Source organism: Marmota flaviventris, chromosome 5 (assembly GCF_047511675.1).
Source record: "Marmota flaviventris isolate mMarFla1 chromosome 5, mMarFla1.hap1, whole genome shotgun sequence".
Taxonomy (NCBI): Eukaryota; Metazoa; Chordata; class Mammalia; order Rodentia; family Sciuridae; genus Marmota; species Marmota flaviventris.
This window is the reverse complement of record NC_092502.1, coordinates 41378333-41400742: the sequence shown is the minus strand read 5'-3', so window position 1 is coordinate 41400742 and position 22410 is coordinate 41378333. Positions and strand designations below refer to the sequence as shown.

General features: G+C 37.3%; 1 protein-coding gene across 2 annotated transcripts in view; it reads right to left on the bottom strand.

Moving 5' to 3' along the window:
* Positions 1-19620, bottom strand: part of Smad5 (SMAD family member 5) — a 44398-nt gene extending 24778 nt beyond the window's left edge. The window contains exon 1 of one of the 2 annotated variants that reach the window (XM_071612190.1): positions 19434-19620. In XM_071612190.1, coding sequence (XP_071468291.1) covers positions 19434-19605 — 172 coding nt within the window. In that variant the 5' untranslated portion in view covers positions 19606-19620. The remainder of the gene's footprint in view (positions 1-19433) is intronic. The other variant, XM_027941102.2, reaches the window with a different exon arrangement.
* Between the last annotated feature and the right edge of the window lie 2790 nt (positions 19621-22410).

The following is a 22410-nucleotide window of genomic DNA, read 5'->3' as shown; positions in this document are numbered from 1 at the left end:
AGAGAGAGAGAGAGAGAGAGAGAAAGAGGGAGAGACATGAGAGGAACTTAAAAACCACAATTCAGAATACACAGCTCATTCTAAATGATTATAGAAACAATAATCTAAGTGATTATAGAAACAATACGATCAACTAAGTTTAAATGAGATATAGTATAAAAATGCTATACAACTATTAGAATAACATAGATACTATAACTTTTAGGGAAGGTATTTCTCCTTGTTTCCCCATCTAAATTACAACTATGCAGGGTGCATAGAAAGTACCTAATAAATGTTAACTATTCATCTATTATCATCATCATTCAAAATATGGGGAAAAAAAGTTAATTGTGTATATAAACAGAGAATACGCACCAGAAGGCTATGTACTAAATTATTCATTGCGCTTATCTCTGGGAAGAGGCAGAAGAAAGGGGTCCTGTATACCTTGTTCCATATACTTCTCTACTGTTTTAACCTTTTACCAACAAGAGCCTATTAAGGCATTATTTAAATAGTGCTAAAATAAAAACAGTATCTAAAATCAAATTATAGTAACAGAATGAAATTAAGAGTGCTCACTGGTACAAAAACCAAGTTAAAAAAAATGCCTACTAGTAGAGGTTAATATGATGGTGGTCCTACAAAGGGAGTAACAATTATTAGAGAATCTGAGGGATTTCTACTATCCTGATACAGTTTGTGCTTATAGTTCTAGATGGTTATATGTAAGATTTCAGTTTGTGAAAATTCAACTGGTTGGGTACTAATTATAGGAACACTTTTCTGCATGATTTTAATATATTCTGTTGACACATAAAAAGTGAACTGTGATCTGATTTCTCCTCCCCATTCTCTCTATCATCAGTTCCCCATCTCATAGGTAATCCCTTTTATTTGCCTTTAATGTCCTTCCAAAGAAATATTACATAAATAAGCAAATGTGAATGTATATTTTTCTTTACATAAGTAGTTGCATTCTGAAAAAAAGTGCAAAAAAAGTGTTGAAATTTATCTTTAAGATCTTTCCATATTAGATGCAGATCTTTATCTAGAGTTTCCACATTCTTCTCTACAACACAAAATTTCAGTGTAAAATTAATTCAATTAGTAGGACAAAGCATAACATTTCCCTGCTCAAAAGAATCATCTAGTGGCTTCTCATGACACTCAAAATCTAAACTCCTTATATTATTTTATAGGACCTACATGATCTGGCCCCTGGCTTCTTCTTCCAGTCTCATTTCATAACCATTCTTCCAGTTAACTCTACACTTAACTACACTTGACTTCTTTCCATTTCTCAAGGACTCTAAGGTTATTTCTACTTCAAGGCCTCTGCACTTGATATTCCCTCCTGTGGAATTCTCTTTTCCCAGATCTTAACATGGCTCATTTTCTCAATTAATTCATTTGCTCACATGACAACTCCTGAAAGAGAAATTCCCTGACCACTTTATCAAAAATAGATTTCACTCCACTTCACAAAACCCTATCCCAACCCTGTCCATCCCTCATAACATTTACCCTAAAAAACCCGATACCATAGTATCAATTTTATTTATTTACACTGTCTTCACCACTGAAATGTTAGTAGGGAGATAATCTTATCTTCACTACCCACCACCAGATCTCCTGGACCAAGAGTATTGTCTATTTATAAAATATAAACCAGTGAGTAAAAAGAAGCAACTTGCAAAAATATGTGGACACCACCAGCCAGAGGCAGTGGCCCATCCTTGTAATCCCAGCTACTCAGGAGGTTCAAGGATTTGAAGTTCAAGGCCAGCCTGGGCAACTTGGCAAGACACTGTCTCAAAATAAAATAAAAGGGGCTAGGGATACCAAAATCCTAGAATGTTCAAGTTCTTTATATAAAATGGTATAGCATCTGCATATAACCTATGCACATCCAAATAATACTTCCTCATCTCCAAATTGTCTATAATACTTAATACCTCACGTAAATGCTATTAAATAGTGATTATACTGTATTGTTTAGGGAATAATGAAAAAGTCTGTACAAATTCAGTAAGGGCATAATTTTTTTGTAATATTGTTCACATTAGTGGTATTTATCAGTACAAAACATGTGGATATGAAGGAGCAACCATACATAATGTATATAAAATTTAAAATAAAAATTGTCATTATAGATATGTACATATATAATGAGAGAATAAAAATATGGATAGAAATGACACACACTAACCTTATACTAAATACTAATTGTCTTCAGTGAGCAGGGACAGAAGGATGAAGATAGAAAAATCTTTAGTTGTTTTTTTAAACTAGATTTGAATAGGCAAATCATCTATTGTGATAAATTTATAGAAAAGTAAGAAAAAACCCTTTAAGTATTTCAAAATTCAAAAACCCACTAGTTTTGATTTTAAAAAATAGTATAATGAAAGCAGAGAGGAGATCAGATTCTACCCTTCACTAAGGGCAGGACTAGGTATCTAGAGAGGGTCATTTCAAAGTCACTAAAATGTTGAAACAATAAAGTAGTAATGTATATATGATACATACTTTATAAACTGAAGAGTGCTATTCGAACACGAATAATGATCATTACCATTCAGAGGGAAGAGCCAAGACTTAAGAGACTGGATGAATTTATTCACAATCTAACCACTCATCACTGTATCACTATATGTATTCACCTTCTGATCAGCCCAAATTCCTATAACTTGTCTGCTTATCTGTATCTTCCAAGAGAAATCTTAGTTATCCTTAATGATAAGCTCAAATCCAGCCCTTCCTATGAAGAGTTTCAGCGCTACCCTACCCTAAAGAAGTTACTATGGCTATGGCTAAGAAGACATTGATAAGAACTTATCTACTTCCTCAAATGGAATACAAAATCCTTCCAAGAGTCTGGAGTACCTGGCATTATTCCATGCACTGAACTGCGTACTTTAATGAACAGTCATTGATTTTTCTATCAGGTGCTGCCACGGTTTGGATATGGTTTGAGTGTGTCTCCACGGAAGCTTAGTCTTCAATGTGGTAGAGTACAAGGTAAAACAACAACAACAAACTTTAAAAGGTGGGACGTAGTAGAAAGTAATTAGGTCACTGGGGGTATTGTCCTTGAGAGGGTCTAAGATAGTTCCTGTGAGACCCTGAGTTAGTTCTCCCAAGAGCTAGTTGTTATAAAAGAGCAAAACTGGACCCTCCCCACATTATGGCTTCCTGTCATGCCACATAAACATTCCTTCTCACATACACTTCCACCAGGATGCCATCTGCTGTGATATAAAATAGTCAGGGAGAGCCTTGCAAAAGCTAGTATGATACTGTTAGGACTTTCAGCCTCCAAAACTGAAGCTAAATAAACTTTTTGTTTTATGTTACCTAGCCTCAGGTATTTTGTTATAATAACTAAAAAAAGACTGCTATAGTTTGAATATTGAATATCCCCCAAAGGCCCACATGCTAAAGGTTCCCAGAATGTTGCTATTGGGATGTGAAATCTTTGGAAGGAAGATAAGGCCTTGTGGGAGATATTTAGGCCAATGGAAGTGTGCCCCCCAAAAGGAAACTGAGGGACTCCAACCCCTTTCTATCTTTCCTCTATTTCCTGGCTCATGAGGTAAGTAGTTTGCTCTACCATATGCTCCCATTACCATGTACTGCCCTTGCCAGAGGACCAAAGCACTGGGCTACTCAATCTTGATTGCAATCTCCAGAACCATGAGCCAAAATAAACTTTTCTCTTTATAAGCTAATTGCCTCAGATATTTTGTTATAGTGATGGGAATCTGACTAATACAAGGGCCAAATTGAGTATACCTTAGAGAGAACTTGAGCTTTTGCAGGCAAGTGACTAAGATAATTGAAAATTCCACTAACAGAAATAAGAACATTCCACAGGTATATTTGTCAGTAGAAATGAATGATAAACTCCGTGGGAAAAGATCATGACTATATTTGCAAGTTTCGCAAGGTAAAAATGAGAAACATTTAAAATTTTTCACAGAGAACTAAAATAATAACAAAAAACTATTTTTCAACAGTGAAAAGATCAACAAGTAAACACTGATAAAGAATGTTAAAAAGACAGGCCTAGAACTAGATACAATGGTTATTTCAGAAAAGTAAACATGGAAGAGTTCGAATAAAATGTGAACAAAGAAAAGTCCAGCGATTTTGGAAAAATGGGATGCCATCAGTCAAACTTCAAAGGATTGGCTTTATAAAGAACAATGAGTATCAGATTTTCAAACCTAATATTGAAAACAAGTCTTTTCTTAAAATTACCACTGGGAGAGGGGTCAAATCCTGCACGCATCTTATGCATGTTTGAAGGAATTCTTCCTAAAAAGGTTTTATATACATTCCAAAACTATGTAAGTGATATGTGTGACTCGTGCAAGTACTCATTATCTAAGTTTCAACTTAAAAAGTTATAGCAGGAATCAAAATTCATCCCCAAAATTTACTAGTTAACAGGCAAAAGATCTGAACAGATACTCCATAAAAGAAAATATCAAAATGGTCATTAAATGGAAAAATGGGCTAAATACCATTAATTATCATACAAATGCAAAAAGAACACACACACACACACACACACAAAACAAACACAGTGAGATATTACTCCATATTTACCAGAATGGCTATACTTTAAAAAGAAAGATTAAATGTTTGTGATAAAACACAGTAACTGAGATTCTCATATATTGTTGGCAGAAATAAAACTTAGCCACTTTCAAAAATTGTTTGACAATATCTACTTATGCTAACATAGATTTCTATAACCCATTAATTCCATTCGTAGGTATATGTTTAACATAAATGAGTACTGTTGCCCAAAAGACAGGTACATGCTTACAGCATTTTTATTTATTATAATAGTTCCAAACTGGAACCCAAATATCCATCAACAGTATAGTGGGTAAATAAATCATGGCAATAAATTTGTAAAATATAAAATTTCATGGCAAGAAAAAAAAACCCTAACAAACATAAACATGGATCAATTTCACAAATACAATGCTGAAGGAAAGATTGCAGATTATATCATTCCATCTATATAATATTCAAAAACAAACAAAACTAACCTATGTCATCAGATGCTATAATACTACTAAAAAGAATCCCAAGAAAGCCTTGTAAGGCACTAAAAATTTTCTATATCTTAATCTGGGTGATGATGATATAAGTGTTTATATACATAAAGCTTCATTAAGCTATATACATTTAAGATTTGTATACCTCATTATACAATATACTTTAATTTTTAAAAAAATTTAAAATTGACTAGTGAATGATCATTTATAAAATGAGTATCTCCTTCAACATAATGGCTTATAAACCATGATAGTAAATTTTGCAAAAACGAATAGGTTTCATAAAATTTATAATATGATGGTAAAATAGTGTTTATGTTGATTTTACTTACTTATAAACAATCAAGCTAGTCTGTTACTGTTTCTTGGTACAGACTAAGGACATGAGTCTCCAGGGTCAGGAACAAAGGACTTTATTATTCATGGCACAACCAGCAGCATAAATACCAGCATTATTTAACCCCTTTGCCCTCAACATGTAAGAGTGTGATGCCACATGGTCTTAATAAATGGTACTTCTACAGTGGGTTTGTACGTGCAAAGAATATGGATCATGTTGGATCTACTACTTTTATACTAACACTAGCAAGCTATTCTTTATGGAGGTCATAAGAGTAATTTGACTATCAAAGGATTAACAGAAGTCCTTGGAGAAAAAAATCTATATATGTTTTAACAATACTTTTGTAAAAATATTTTAATGCTAATGTCACAGATGTCAAACCGAAGGATGTCATGCTATCAAACTTCTTTGTGAGAACAATTAAGTCTATCCATTAACACTTGATTCATTCATTCTTTGTTCAATGTAACAATGTTTATAATTATAACCAAATATTTTCCCCAAAATTTAGTTAAGAAAAACTTTCAATCAGACACCTTTTATTAATCATTTAGTGTGAAATGTTGGTCTACATTTTAAATGATTTTATTTTAAATGAGTTTCTTCCTTAACCAATTGCCATTAGTTCACAAAGACCTAAATGCGCAGTTTTTTCCTAATGACTCAGTTATCATTATGAACCTCTATTACCATGCTGTACTGGAAACGTAATGAAAAAGGCATGGAACATAGACTGCACTGCTACTGACTGAAGAGAAAAAAGGGCAATAAACCTTAAAAGATCACTTACAGAGGCAGACTTTTGGACATTTGACTTTTAAAAAATAATATAGCCATATCAAAGATTTCAATAGCTTCCTTTCTTAAAAAAATCAATTATTTAAGCAAAATAATCATAATATTCTTTTGATAATAATAAGAGTAATTATAAAACCGCTAACATTTATTGAGCACTCACTATGCCAAACACCATTAAGGACCTTACAACATTTAGAAACTGAAAATCATTAAATTCAAAACAGCCATATGTGGTAAATTGCATTATTCTCATTTTACAGATGAGAAAACAGGCAAAGGGAGACTAAATATAACTTGCTAACTTGTTTAGAAAGGAAGAAATACAGTTAGGAATTGAACCCTGGGAGTCCAGCTCTAGAACCCACACTTACACAAACTGTATTACTAAAAGAAAGTCTCTTGCCAATGAATATTCTTCCCTTAAAGAGCCTCTCTTAAAGATTCAGCTACTACACTATGGAATGTTATTCAACAATTAAAATGAAGAAAGTATTGATATATGTTACACCATGATTAAACCTTAAAAAATGTTAAAGACAATCACAAAAGCCTACATGTTGTATGATTCCATTGCTATGAGATGTGATGTTAAGAATAGACAAATCCACAGACACAGAAAACAGATTAATGGTTGCCAGGGAGTGGGGGAAGAAGAAAATGGGAAGTGACTACCAATAGGTATGGGGTTTCTTTGTTCAGAGATGAAAATATTCTAAAATTGATTATGGTGATTATTCAACAACATAAAATTCTTACTTGTATACTATAAGTGGGCAGACTGTATAATATGTGAATTATATCCCAATTAAGTTGTTTATACTTAAAAAATTAAATTGTTCATATTACAGCAAGGCTCACATCCTCATTCTCTTATGCATCAACTGATTTTATTTAAATAACTTTTTTTAAAAAAAGATCTTCCCTACTGTTCTATCCCTTGACTTCTCCAAAATGTCCAAATCATTGTATACTGACATAAATTTATAAAGTTTAAGAGACCAAGAATAATACAGTTCAATGTGCTTATTTTCAAATTGATTTAATACATCAATGGACTTTTAACCCAATCTTCTCTCATTTGAGCTAAGTCAATTAGTAGAAATGACAGGTCTATCAATGCATGAGCGGAAAAACAAATTGTTTCTCCTATTATACCTTATAACATAGAACACTTCAGTAACCAAATGTAGGTAAGAGTTTTCCCCATACTCCAAGACACATATACTTCAGATCCCACAGGTTGAAGGCCTCATGCCAACAAGACTCCCTTACCTCTTTCTGATGACAACTGAAAACTCAAAAGAGATTTTTTTTAACTATGCTTCAGAAGGTCCACAAATTTTCTAGAGTGACTCACAGAACTCAGAGAAACACTTACTTGTACTTATTTATAAAGGATCAGTACCAGAGATTGAACCCAGAGGCACTTAACCACCGAGCCACATTCCCAGCCCATTTTAATATTCTATTTAGAGAAGGGTCTATCTAACTAGGCTGCTTTAGGGCCTTGCTAAGTCGCTAAGGCAGGCTTTGAACTTGCAATCTTCCTGCCTCAGCCTCCCAAGCAGCAGGGATTACAGGCATGTGCCACCAAGCCCAGCTGTAAAGGAGGACATAAATTATCAGCCAGATGAGAGTTCACAGGATGAGGTCTAGAAGAATCTTGCAAGCAGAGCTTCCATCCTCATGTAGTTGGGGTATACCACCCTCCCAGCATACAGATGTGTTCTTGTCCACCTTGCTGGAAGCCCTCATGTGTTTGGCTATCTGTAAACTCATGGAACCATTATTTAGGCACAAATTATTACATCACTGGAATTGATTTAACCTTCAGTTCCCCCTCATCCTCCCAGGAAGATTGGGAGATGGGGCTGTAAATTCCAGTTCTCTGAACACATGACTGGTTCCCCTATCAATAAGCCCCTTCATTCAATTGTTATTAGGTCCTAAGCTCAGGTATGTTTGAAAGAGCTTGTCATAAATAAGACCACAAATGTTGCAGAAACAAAAAGTCCAAATATTTTAACAAAAGATACTCTTATTGTCTAGTCACTTGGGAAGAGGCTACAGGAACTATGAGCCAGGAAACAAGGAGGACCATCAATATATAAATGGAATAGGAAGGAAGAGCAACTAAACCATTAGCACTGTAAAGTGAAAAAGAAAATATTATATACTTATAAGACTGCTTAAGAAGACATTAACTGGGCTGCAAGTGGCCAGGAACAGATAAAAACCAGAGGCTTAGCAGAAATCCTACCTCAGATAAACTCTATATCCTACCTCAGATAAACTCTATATCCTCTGCTACCCCCTAACACAAATACACTGCAGAGAATTTAATAAGATCTTGTAGATGAGGCATGGGTAACTACTAACCATAATAGCACAAATTTTTAGAGTGAATACCAAATAGAAATATGACAATCTATAATTCATAGTCCACTTAGTGAGAAAGGACAAGAGCAAGAAAAATCAAGTTAAAAGGAGACAATCAGCCAAATGGACGTGAAGCCAAAGGGAAGGGCACCACCACAGAACAAAGCCAAACAGGGAAAAACTGAATACAAAAGCCTCAAACTGACAGAAGTAATCCTATGGGCAGTGCAGTTCTTTATCATCAGGAAGATAAGTTCAAAGACACATTTCAAAAGACAAAAATGGTAACAACGCATGACCAAGTAAAAGACTAACAAGGTGGGCAAAGAGGGCAAATCGAAAACGTGGTAGTAAGCCAACCATAAGAAGAACACACACACACCAGGGCAGTGATACACAGACCAGTAGAGACAGAAAAGGAAAAGATATGAAGGGATTACAAATAAACAATTGATAGTACCTTAGTGATCAAAAAGGGCAAAGAAGAAAGGAAAAGGTTTAAAAGCTGAAATAACGATGTAACTTACAAAAAAGGGAAGTTCTAGTTATGGCCAAAAAGGGGAACCAGTCATGTGTTCAGAGGGGTACAAAAAAGCAAGCACTGACATACATTCATGAAGACATAAAATTAAAGCTCAAGTGAGAAAGAATAAATATGCTGATTTGAAGGACCATATGAATAGATATGAGAACTGAATCTTTCACAGTAGATACTTAATTTTTTTCAAAACTTTTTGGGTTCTTACTACATATCAAGCATACTACATGCTAGGAACTTCACTTAAATGTACTACCCATAATCTCTAAATTCTTAGTAATGGGAAGAGAGAAAGAATAAACAACTTCATATGGCTTTTGGCACATCACTTAACTTTACCCAAGACTTATTTCCATATGATAGCCAATAGAGATACAGCATTAGAGAAAGAACAGGAAGCACAGAGGATCAGTAACTGAGCAGAGCAGACAGGAATATTTGCTACTCCTTATGTCAGAAATTGGGGATGAAAGTTAGTAACTATGAACCTATTATTTGCATTTATCTTGGCCTTTTATAAATTACCTCTGACTTATAAAGACCTGACCTGATAATACTTTTATTAACGTATTTTTTTCATTTCTTAGAGAAAAAAACCTAAGTGCTAGAAAGAAAACCTGGATAATAATATTTAGAAATCTCTATGGATGTTAGCATCTCTAAATTTCTTCCAATGTAATCCTATACTGAGCAATAACATCACATAGAAATCCCTAAGAAATGCAATACTACTTCAACCATAAATGAAAACCTTGTAAAATTTAGAGATACCATGTATTACAAAAGAATCTACCACAATACAAATCAATCCCCCCTTCCTTCCCCTTCTCCCCACCACCCCCTGCCACCACTTCTCTTAAGGAAGCATTCCCAGACCATCCTTTTTAGGTGAAATCCTCCCATTATATGTATCTCATACCTCTACCTTGTAGCTCTTGCTATACCTGTATTTTTATATTTATCCACCTAATCTGCCCCACAAAATGTAAATTCTAAGAGCCATATCAGTTTTAATTCATCACTGCATGCTAGTAATATATATGCTCCAAAATACCTGTTTAATAAGAGAAAGTTAAAGTACATAAGGAACCTGTAAAAGTAAACATTTCCTAGAGAGGGAAAAAAACAGATTTTAAAACTAGAGGAAGCTGTGCCTCAGCCATATTAAAACCCTCACTAGAGGACTGGGATTGTGGCTTAGCGGTAGAGCGCTCGCCTAGCATGGGCGTGATCCGGGTTCCATCCTCAGCACCACATAGAAATAAAGGCATTGTGTTGTGTCCATTTATGCCTAAAAAATAAATATTAAAAAAAAAAATCCTCACTAGAAAAGAGAATTCACATTACCAAAAGTCATTCATAGCAGACATGGTGAAACCCTATACTCCCAGTGACCTGGGAGCTTAGGCGGAAGGATCAAAATTTTAAGGCCAACCTCAGCAATTTAGTAAGACTCTGTCTCAAAATTTAAAAAAAACAGGGAATGGAGTTCAGTGGTAAAGTGCCCCTGGTTTTAGTTCCCAGTACCAAAAAAAAAAAAAAAAAAGTTATTCATATTTAAAAAAAAAAAATCCCTCTAATATATTTAGTGGTATTAAAATTTGGAGATTGGAATTAATTTAAAGTGAAATAAACCAGAAACTGGTAGCAAATATTTCCATAACTAAAATACTCTAGGTAAATCAATAGAAAAACAGAAATGGTTATCATATGGCAAACCTATATCTGAAAGTACATTACCTGAAATAGCTGTGATAAATAGTTCTGGATCATTAAACATTTATTGAGCACCTACTATCTTCCAGACATTGTAGTACATTGTGGATTTATCAGAACTATGATGTCAAGTGATGCAATCTGCTCACTGTGCAAGGATGAAGGAGGAAGTAAAGGTGCTTTTTTCTAAGTCCCATACAAAAGTACTGTACAAGTGAGTAGTAGAGATAACAAAAACGCACATGGCACAGAATCTCCCTTCATACAGTAATCTTGCACAACAGACATCAAACTATACCATGTATACTAAATACAATGAAAATACACTCACAGTACTACACAAGAGGGACAGAGGAGGGGCATCTAATCCAAACTTTTCATTGTATCCTCTTACCACAAATGAGATGGTACTCCTCAAAACAATGAAAACTCTGGAAATAATATTCTGGCACCCAATAAATATCAGAAAGAATTCATTCCTCAAAAGCACTTCTCTTCCTGTACTGGAGTATCTTTTATACTTCTGATTTTACAAATGCCATTTTCTGCCCATTACACAATGCTCAAGTCCCAATTACCAATTTCTAGATTATCCTTCTGATTTCAGTGTTAGCTATCATCAAGCTCTTCCCATAACCCTATAGAAAGTAGATTTTCCTCACTCTCTAATCCAATACTTAATTCATCTCCTTCACTTGATTAATCAATTTCTAATAATCTGTTAATTTACTAGCCTTGCCACTCCCACTAGAATGCCATATTTAAGATATAGTAGCACATGCACATTGAGATAACCTGTTCAATTTACTCAAGTCCTTCATTCAATTTCCAATATTTACCAAATAGTTTATTAAAATTAATAATAGAATTGCTAAGAATAAATTCAACATTTAATTAAGGTAGCATTTCAGGAGCTGGTAATATAAAAGGGAACAAAATCTTTGTCCTCATGTAGCTTACATTCCAGTGGATAAAGGCAGACAAAATATAGCAATAGGTTTGTTAAAAACTGTTACAGAAAAAAATTAAAGCACGAGAATAGATGTGCCATGAGAGAGGTGTCATTTCAAAAAAGATGACTAGGCTAGGCCTTCTGGAAAGTGGCAAATGAATCAAAATTTTATGTAAACAAAGACAGTGAACAGGCAATACAAAGATCCCAAGGCGGGAGCAGACCTCATACATTCAAGGAACTAGAAGACCAGTGTAATCTGAGAATAAACTGAGCTAGAAGGAGAAGGTAAGGAATTGTGTCGACTCGGAAGACAGCCAGACTGGCTAGAATGGCTGTGATAAGGGTTTTAGGTTTTACTATTTGAAGTAAATATGGTCCCAGAGAGCTCTGAATGAAGATGCAACATTTGCTGGTTTATATTACTATGGAATTTCTCTAGCTGGTGTGCTAAGATAAAGGGGAATGAGGCATGGGGGTGTGTGGAAAGCAAGAGTAAAGCAAGGAGCTCAGATCAGAGTTGAAGTAATCTAACAGAGATGATGATGGTTTAGACCAGGGTGATAGCACTGGCCTGGTAAGAAGCAAATGTGAGAGACAATAGGCTTCCTGATGGAAGAGATATGGGCTTGTGAGAACAGAAGAGCCAATAATGATTCCTAGGTGTCAGCCTGAGCAACTGGAAGAACAGTGTTTGTCATCAACTGACTTGGGAAAGGCTGATAAGGAGGTTAAAGAAAGATGAGGAGTTAAATTGTATGCACATTTAATGTATGAATAAAATGTTGCTCAGCTTCACAAGGCTTCCATCTTAAATGAAAGCACAACAACCCAAAGGTCCTGATTTTCCCTCAAACCACAAAAATAGGACATACCACAAACCCCATGAACACACACACACATGCACAAACACTCTAAACATCCTCCCCCAGAAACAGACACATACTGTGGGCTCATACTTAGACTTCTAAATTCACATACACAGCTCCTTTACTTTCTACTTCAGTATCTGATTGTTTCAGTCCAAAATAAAAGGCAAATGAACCAATGCTCCCAAGTCCCTCATCACCATTAGCCAAAACAAAACATCCTGAGCACATCATCCTATATAGATGAATGTCCATATGGACTATAACCCACCATCATCTTTGCCAAACCTGTAGGAAAGAATTACAGGTAAGACTGAGTACAGTGGAACACACCTGTAGTCCTAGTTGCCTGGGAGGCTAAGGCAGAAGGATCACTTGAGCCAAAGAGAGAATGAAAAAAAAGAATTATAAGTGAGCACTTAAAAAAAAAAAAAAAATCACTCAAACCATCTCTAAAAATTCATTCATTAAGCTTAGAAGTAAGTAGGGCCCTACCTCCCATATTTTTAGTAAGAATCACATGTTGAGATGGGAACATTGCTCAGTTGGTAGAGTGCTTGCATCAAGTGTACAATGCCCTGGGTTCAATCCCCAGCACCAGACACCCACAAAAAAAGAGTCGCATGTTATGCAATAGGTTTAGGAATCGAGAAGCTCAGGATCATGAGAAAAAGAAGAAAGCCTCATGCACATATACATCCAAGGGAGACTTTCTAGGGGATTTGTGGGGGTAAAGCTTTAAAAATTGTCTTACCCTTGTGGGTTTTTCTTTTGTTTTGTTTTGATACCAGGAACTGAACCCAGGGACACTTAACCACTGAGCCTCATCCCTAGTCCTCTCTTTTTTATATTTTATTTAGAGACACAGTCCCACTGAGTTGCTGAGGTGGGCTTTGAACTTGCAATCTTCCTGCCTCAGCCTCCCAAGCTTATGAGATTACAGGTATGTACCACCACACCTGGCACCCTTGTGGTTCTAATGTCAACAGCAGTCACCAAGAATCTCCAAGAATAGAGACTTATGACAACTATCAAAGCAACCTAAATCCAATTACTACGTTGGATTTATACGATAACTATAGAACTTATAAGTTACATTCATGATTGCAGGCAGAAAAGAGAAAAACCAAAAGTTAGTCTGCCCATAGTTCTTCTGATTTCAGAAATTCTTTTCTTTTTGAGAACATCTATAAGGAAGACAGAATACTATCATATGGGCACCCAAAATTATTTTCCTAGAGAAACACTTAAATCACCATTTTTCCCAATTGTACCTTCCAATTTCCAAAGACATTAAAAGTTCTCAAAGCAGATTGAAAGCTCTTCAGGAGCTGAACTCATGATCCCTAACACTTTTCATAATATAATTTTCTTGCCTATTCTTTGTGCCCACACAAGTCTCTACTTTTCTATCTCCCACACCAGACTTTTGTTTCCCAGTTTTTAATCACTCTTTAAGCTTCACCTGCTCCTTTTAAATCCTCTAATTAAGCAGTCTGATCTAGATGTATCACTCACCTCCACAGAGCCTGCAAGATTTCCTACATTGCTACCAGAAGTTTCTGAGTGTGCCTGTACAAGCTTGTAGGAACAGGACCAGACAGAGCTGGTCAATCTTCATAGTGCTTTTCTTTAAATTATACAATCAACAAATGCAGATATCAAATTATTACTGTTAGATGTGTATCTGAAGAATAAAAAGCTAACTTGGGCCCACAACATATATTCCAATGCAAAAGATGTTCTCCAGTTATCTCATACATCCCAGAGTTCAAGTCCCTCACTTAGTAGAAAAATGAATAAATAAGGCTCAGAGTAACTTTTCAGTTCTAGTCATCATTCATTTCATTTATACTCAACTCCAAAGAGTGGGAAATGATCAATAAATCAACTATATATTTAAGTGGGCCAAAAGATATGAATAAGGGAGAAAAAAAACAGAATAATAACTTTGAATTATTTCTGTAGTACCCTCTCTTTCTGGGAATACACAAACCAGAATAACTAGATCCCAAGTTATACAGCCTACCAGATAGGATGCTAGAAGAGGCTAACACAGCATGAAAACAAAACTGAACAAAACAAAACTTGCCTTGAAAATACAAGCCATATTTTGAGATCATGGTTAAATTTGAAAAGTATAAACCTCCTCTCAACACACCAGTTGCTATGCTCTGAGAAAGCTGGAAAGGGGACACTGTTTTGTTTTGTTTTCCTATTACATTCAGTTAAAATCTCACTACAACAGATAAAACCATTTTCATATTTCTATAGAGTACCAATCTACAAATTACAGACATATTATAGACAGAAGTGGGGCCCCCAAAGGATTCAAGAGCCAAACCTATTTACAAAATGCATCTTAGCCTTCCAAAATATTATCTCAACTAAGTTAAGATACAATAAAAGCAGGAGGGAAAGTCACTGAAAATACTAAACCAAAACCTTCCCTACCTTCCCAGTTCACCACAGAATAGATATATGCATACTGAGATATGTGTGTGCATATACACACACATATGTGTGTGCATATATATACCTCACAAAGAGCCCAGAACTAGCTGATTATTTATAAAAAAAAAAAAAAAAACCAAAAAAAAAAGTCTAAGAACTCTGTAATGACTCTATCTTTCTAAGCTCTAAAACAAAAATTATTAGAATATATAAGCTATGAGATGGAATTCAGCTGGTCCTAATAATACTCCAGCTTTTCATAATTCTTTCAAAAGAGTTATAAATCTTGACCTTCTACTTAAAATTTAAAAAAAAAAAAAAATCTTTCAGGTTCAGAGTTTTGAGTAAAAGGCACATGACAGTGGCAATGAGCTAAAACATCCAGCACTGACACTTACAATTACTATTATTCTAACTTCAGAAGTAAAAAAACAAGGTGTAAGACATGGATCAGCTTCCAGAGATCCTTCATCATCCTTTTGCGAAAACATCACCTGTATCTGTGCACCCCAGCTATCTTGAGTCCTACCTACCCAGATACTCTTTTCTCCAAATAATTGGTAGAGATACAAACAATTCCTCTGTTCTACTTCTGTTATTTACAAAAGGGAATGTTCTCCAATGTCTAACAGACTGAGTAGACAGATGGCCCAACCATACAATATAAGGTGCCTATAGTATCTGAAGAAATACAAATGTTGGCTTCTTCTTTGTAAGCACAAAAAGGAGACAAGGAACATAGGCTCTCTAGAAATAAAGAAAATATGGAAGACTGATAAGCCAGGGAGAAAATGGTACCTATATCCTTCAGTGTATTCATATCAGCTCTGAAATTCACCCAGATGTGGAGCTCACTGCCTAAACCAACAAATACATCTGGTAATAATAAACATTGATAAGTCATAAACAAAAAAGGGCTTTTTTAATTCAAAGACTCTACAAGCTACTAGTAATATTAAAATTTACATAAAACATAATCAAAGAATATATTAAGAAATGGAGTTTTTATATGGTTTTTAAAAATAAGTTCCTAAGAAATGAGAAACTGTTTGGTTTTTTACTGCCCAGTCTTCAAAACACTAAATTCTTTGATTTGACCAAGTTACAAATCTGTTTTCAGCAGAGAGGAAAAACACATTGCCTCTATTTAACGCAAAGGACAAAAAAGATCATCACTGCAAATCATAATGTTTGAGTTCATGATGAAAACAGGAAACAGACAGGCTGCCCAGGTATAATTATGGTTGCACTCTTAATGTGCCTTCAGGTTCAGCCAAGAATTAAAATCCAGTGAAGAGGGTAAGCAGAATGAACTTGCCTTTCTACCTTGCTACAGAATGCAACTTTTAATAATACTCCCAGCAACATGTTACATAACCAACAGTAAACAACAATCTGATTCAAACCTCATTAGTAACAACATTCTGCCACTGTCTCCCACTGAAATTAATAGCTCACTTTGCCAGAGGGAAAAGAAATGAGCATATCAATCTACCCATTTCTGTGGCGCCTACCACAGTGAACCAGACAAAAAGATAATACTACTAGATGTGTATAGAACCTACAAAAATTTCATTTTTTCCCAGTTCTCTTCCTCTTTTTAACTAAACCATATCATATGGACACATTTAAAATTTAAGAGGAAAGTCAGTCCACCTTTACTTCCTATTTCAGCTATGATTTGAAAGTAAGAGAAACACAAAATGATGAATGGGCATTTGTGATAAACAACAGTTTATATGGTAACAGCAGTTAGATAATAAGGACTGTCTGCAGGAGCAGCAATATAGAGGGAAGGAAAAGAGGATGCATATTGATGATCACACAATAATAAACAAAAATAAAATTTTAAAAATCTAGACATAATATGCATAATCCAAAATTTTAAAACCTAAGCACATATATAACTACTATGAAGGTTAGAATTTATTAAATTGTCTCTTTCTGAGTTGTTTTATATTTTTATAATTTGAGGTTTTACCTTAGACACCCCTTCAAAAAAAGTTAACCAAAGGGGTTAAATTTTATTTTTTTAAATTTTTTATTGTTGGTTGTTCAAAACATTACATAGTTCTTGATATATCATATTTCACACTTTGATTCAAGTGGGTTATGAACTCCCATTTTTACCCCATATACAGATTGCAGAATCACATCAGTTACACATCCATTGATTTACATATTGCCATACTAGTGTCTGTTGTATTCTGCTGCCTTTTCTATCCTCTACTATCCCCCCCTCCCCTCCCCTCCCCTCTTCTCTCTCTACCCCCTCTACTGTCATTCATTTCTCCCCCTTGTATTATTTTCCCCTTTCCCCTCACTTCCTCTTGTATGTAATTTTGTATAACCCTGAGGGTCTCCTTCCATTTCCATGCAATTTCCCTTCTCTCTCCCTTTCCCTCCCACCTCTCATCCCAGTTTAATGTTAATCTTCTTCTCATGCTCTTCATCCCTACTCTGTTCTTAGTTACTCTCCTTATAAAAAAAAATATATAGAATATATACAAAGAATACATAATAGATCCACAAATAACTTCTTACAGAATTTGGAACACATTAATTTTAAAATGATATCAGGTCAATGTGTGATATACTGAGTGTAGGTATTGCTTCTGCAAACAGACACTACCACATTGGCATTTGGCAGAAATATTAAACTATTTGGAATGTTACTAATCTACTGGGACTAAGGCTTTCAACTTTTAAATTAAAATTAAAACTAATTCACTTAGCATTCGAGTTCTCTAAGGAAATTTAATGACTCTAGTTTTTAAAAGAATTAAAACAACACTTGTTGCTGGTACAGTGACACATGCCTGTAAAATTTCCAGCGACTTGGGAGGTTGAGGCAGGATGATCGCCAAGTTCAAGGCCAGCCTCAGCAATTTAGCAAAATCCTGTCTCTAAATAAAAAAGATAAAAAGGGCTACGAATGTAGCTCAGTAGTAAAGTGTCCCTGGGTTCAATCCCCAGTGCCAAAAAACCAAAAAAACACTTGGACCCTTTCCCTCAACTTCAGTGAAGCCAAGCCTCAATCTCCACCTATTCCAGTCTTTGTTACTAGATAAGAATACTTTTGGTAGTGCTAGGCAACAGGCATGATGTGACAAACTCAACCAGACTTCAAAACTTTTTCCAACAGAAAGACAAGGTAAACAAGATATACTTAGCACCACACCCATTTAAACGCAAAAGCAGCCAGGAATGCTCCCTCTCCCACCCACCAGACCTCCAGCTGGTCAGGAAACATTGTCTTTACAGTTCAGATAAAAATCTGGCCTAGGGTGTTCAGGCATTCCTCACCTCTAGGCTGGCTTATGCTCCATTCTCCAATGTCATCCAGACCAGAATTGAAACATTTGGTCAGGAAACGGGCAAATCTCCAAATACCCCAACTATCCTCACCCGGGTTCTTTTTTGCAACCCCAATCTGTTTTTGCTATTGAGCATGCTCGGACTTAAGACAGGCGCCACATGGGAGTTTTCAAAGCTTAGGCTCCAAACTCCACGTAATAACAGCAGTTGAAAAGGGAAGAAGGAAAAAGGGAAGGTGGCGGGGGGGCTGGAAAATGAATTTAGTTCTAATATTTAAGGACCTGGTAGGGGTGAACATGGTGATGGGAAGGAAACATTGCTTGGGCATTCTCCTTTGCAGCTTACGGAAGTTTATATGAAGTACAAGAAATCTTTGCAATGCTGAAAGCTGACATGGCAAGTGGTGGAAACCAGATCTAAGTACCAGCTGAGTGCAGCAGCAGGTCACCAATGCCCAGAGTGTAATTCCCACCGATAAGCGTGGATCCTTATCTTTGAAACACAAAGAAACGGCGGCACAGATTCATCAGACCATTGGACACCTTTGCTGTGCAGCAGACCTAGCTGCTCCACTGAACAGGGCAATCCTATCAGGGGTGTGTATCGAGCGAAGGTGGTGCTGAGAAGCGGTAGGGTAGCAAACTGCTCCCCTGGACATAAGTGGGACCGGGGAGCCCTTCGGGGTCGTCCAGAACGCTTGCCTCCACCTTCCGGGCGCGAACCGCGAAGGTGGGACAAGGGCCAGAACCGGCCCCGCCTCAGGACGTCCCGGACCGCAGACGAGGCCTCCGCAGCCGGCTGGACAGTCTCATCCCTGCCCGCCCGGACCCCGACAGGCTGGACTAGGCCTACCTCCCGCCCCACAGGCCCTGGGCCCTAACTGCCCCGCCCGCGACCGAACGCCCCCGCCTCAGCCCGAGCCCGGCTAGGGCCTGAGGACAAGCCGCGTCCGGACCGAGCCAGCAGCCTCCGGCCCCGTTCGCCCGCCCCGGGGCCCCTCACTCACTCGCGGGCCGGCTGGGCGCGCTCTTCTGGCGCCGTCGTTGCGCTTCCCCGCGCTGCAACTTTATTAGCAGCTCGGCCGCAGGACACGCGCAAGGCGCCCGCTTGCCCAGGACCCGGATGAGGGAGGGAGGGAAGGAGCAAGCCTGGGAGGACGCCCGCTGGGGTCGGCGCATGCGCGCCAGGGCCGAGTGACCGCTGCGGGAAGGAAGGGAGGGCCGCCTTAACCCGGCAGCCCGAGGAAGCCTCGGCGCTTGGCTTTGAGCCTGCAAACCCCAACTTCCGATCAGTCCTAGGCTCCTCGCGTCAATGGCCAGGCCTGCGAGTGGGAGTCCGTTGTAGGCAGCAGCTCCCTCTACAAAACAAATGAACACACATTATCATAAATTGTCCTGGATATGGACAGTTGGAGATTTCTCTGCTATATATAAAGTGCAAGCAAAGGTATTTTCAAACATAAGTTCGCTAATTTTAGTTATTTATAATATAAATCTGAATGGAAAAGAGTCCTCTTACTATGGAAAAGTCGCTTCAAAGCAAGTTTCTGAACAACTTACAGCTTCCTCCTGGATGCAGCCATAACTCTGAAGAAGGGCAATCTTGAAGCCCTGGAATTCTCACTCCTCCACCTCCTGGATATGCAGGCCTGGACAAGTGGGCCAAGGGTGCAGAGAGGGCACTCACAGGCTGATAAATGTCACCCCTCTGTTCCCAGTGATTGAGATTCTCCCCTTTACCCTCCAAATTCCCCAAAGTGTTAGCATTTCCCAGAATATGATACTGAAACCACCTAGGGCACCTGACTTTGGAAAGCACTAGTGAGGAAAATTTTTAAATACTTTTGTTTTAATTTTAAAAGGTCAATACTGATTTTCCACTATTCCATTATAGGTTTTCTCTTAAAATCAATTAAAAATCAAACCTGGGGCCGGGTGCTGCGGAGCACGCTTGTAATCCCAGCCGCTTGGGAGACAGAGACAGGAGGATCTCGAGTTCAAAGCCAGTCTCAGCAATTTAGCAAAGCCCTAAGCAACTCAGCAACTGGCTCCACATAAAATATAAAAGAAAGCTGGGGATGTGGATCAGTGGTTAAGGGCCCCTGGGTTCAACCCCTGATGGAAGGAAGGAAGGAAGGAAGGAAGGGAGGGAGGGAGGGAAAGGAAAGAAGAAAGAAAGAAAAGAAAAGGAAAGAGGGCTAGGGTTGTGGCTCAGCAGTAGCATGCTTGCCTAGAATGCATGAGGCACTGGGTTCAATTCTCAGCACCACATACAAATAAGTGAAAATAAAAGTCCATCAACAACTAAAAAAAATTTTAAAAAAGAAAAATTGGAATCATTGTTTAATCAATTCCCAGACTAATACAATTCATCAGTTCTATTAAATCTACCTTCAAATACTGTACAACCTAAATCTGACGATTTCTCATTGCCTTTATTGCCATCTCCAATACCAGAGCCAGTGTCATATCACCTGATACACAAATGGGGCAGCTATTTTGTTTGTTTGTTTGTCTTTGTTTTTGTTCCAGGCTCTAGTAAGTTGTTTCCATGGAGAAAAGACCAAAGAAAGGTTGCAAAAGTCTCAGCATTGAAGTGGCCACCTCAAATGGTGACAGGCCTGGTGAGGGAGAAAGTGAGCCAGAGTTGGGAACCAGAGAGTGTCTGCTCCCACCAAAGAGAACAGCTGCTGTTCTACTCTAGCCAACTGTTACCAGGGGAAAATGTAGGGATAAGGGCCCAGTGTTGGCAAATCTTATTTTTCAAAGGAAGCTGAAAACTTGTATTTTTTTACGCAAAAACCAAATATCAGTTTATCTCTTTAGCAATCTCTCCCTCCACCACCCACCCTCTCTCTCCTCCCCCTTCTTCTCCCTCTCTTAGACATTCAGGAGGCCAACCCTGTACAAGCCAAACAAAACAAATCCATGGTCCAATTTAGCCTGCTGGCCATCAGTTTGCAATCTCAGGTCTACATCAGGTCTACATGTTAAACTTCTTTACTACATCATAAACTTTGTGAAAGTAAAGTCTGTGTGCTTTAACTCTTTGTCACACTGACTGATTATTTGTTGTTAATTCAGAAATTTCCAACTCTTGGAAGGCACATATTTCTGGAGCCTGTATGGATTTACAGCTCCCAGAAGTGCCTTGACTCTGCCTTAGAGGATACCTTTTATTCAGAACTGGTGTTTACCGAGTGCTTTGTTGAACATTACAGGACATAACAATTTGGTTTAAATATTTCGTATGCTAGAGCCACTCCTCACTTCAAACAGCCAGTAAAATCCTTACCCAAACAAATTGTTTGCACATATGTAAGAACAATTTGTGATTACAGGATTCCTTTTCAATAGTTACATATGTAATCCTAAAGCCAACAGTTTTGCTTCCTGAACTATGAGTTCATATATTGATAAAATCAACCAGAGACTCCAATCTCTCTGAGTTACTATGTCAGCCTAGGTCTTTAGTTGGAAGAGATAATTATATAGAAGGGAGGAATGGAGACTCCAGCAGCCAGCATGAGCCTTCCAAAAGGATTGAGAAATTACCCAGACTTCAAAGGTATAGGAAGTCCAAGGTTCGCTATCTATATAATGTCAAGAAGATTATCAAATGATCAGGCTTGCCAGAGCCTTAGGAATGGAATAAGGAAGACCCTGTTTTTTGATCTAAGAACAAATATGGAACAGGATGCTCTGAACATGTAGATACAATCCATGAGACAACAAAATAGACAAACTGCTTTTTCAGTTTAGCCACCTACCTGATCAAGAAGATCAGCAGCTTCAATATTCAATTTTACTTTACTAGTAGAGAAAATTATTTCTGTATAATTTAGGCCAGTGCTTTTCAACCAAGGGTGACCACACCCAGGAAACATCTGGCAGTTTGAACCCTTTCTTGGTTGCCACAAGGAGGAGGGCAGTGCTACTGGCACCTAGTGGGCAGAGGCCAGGGATGCTGCTAAACATCCTGTA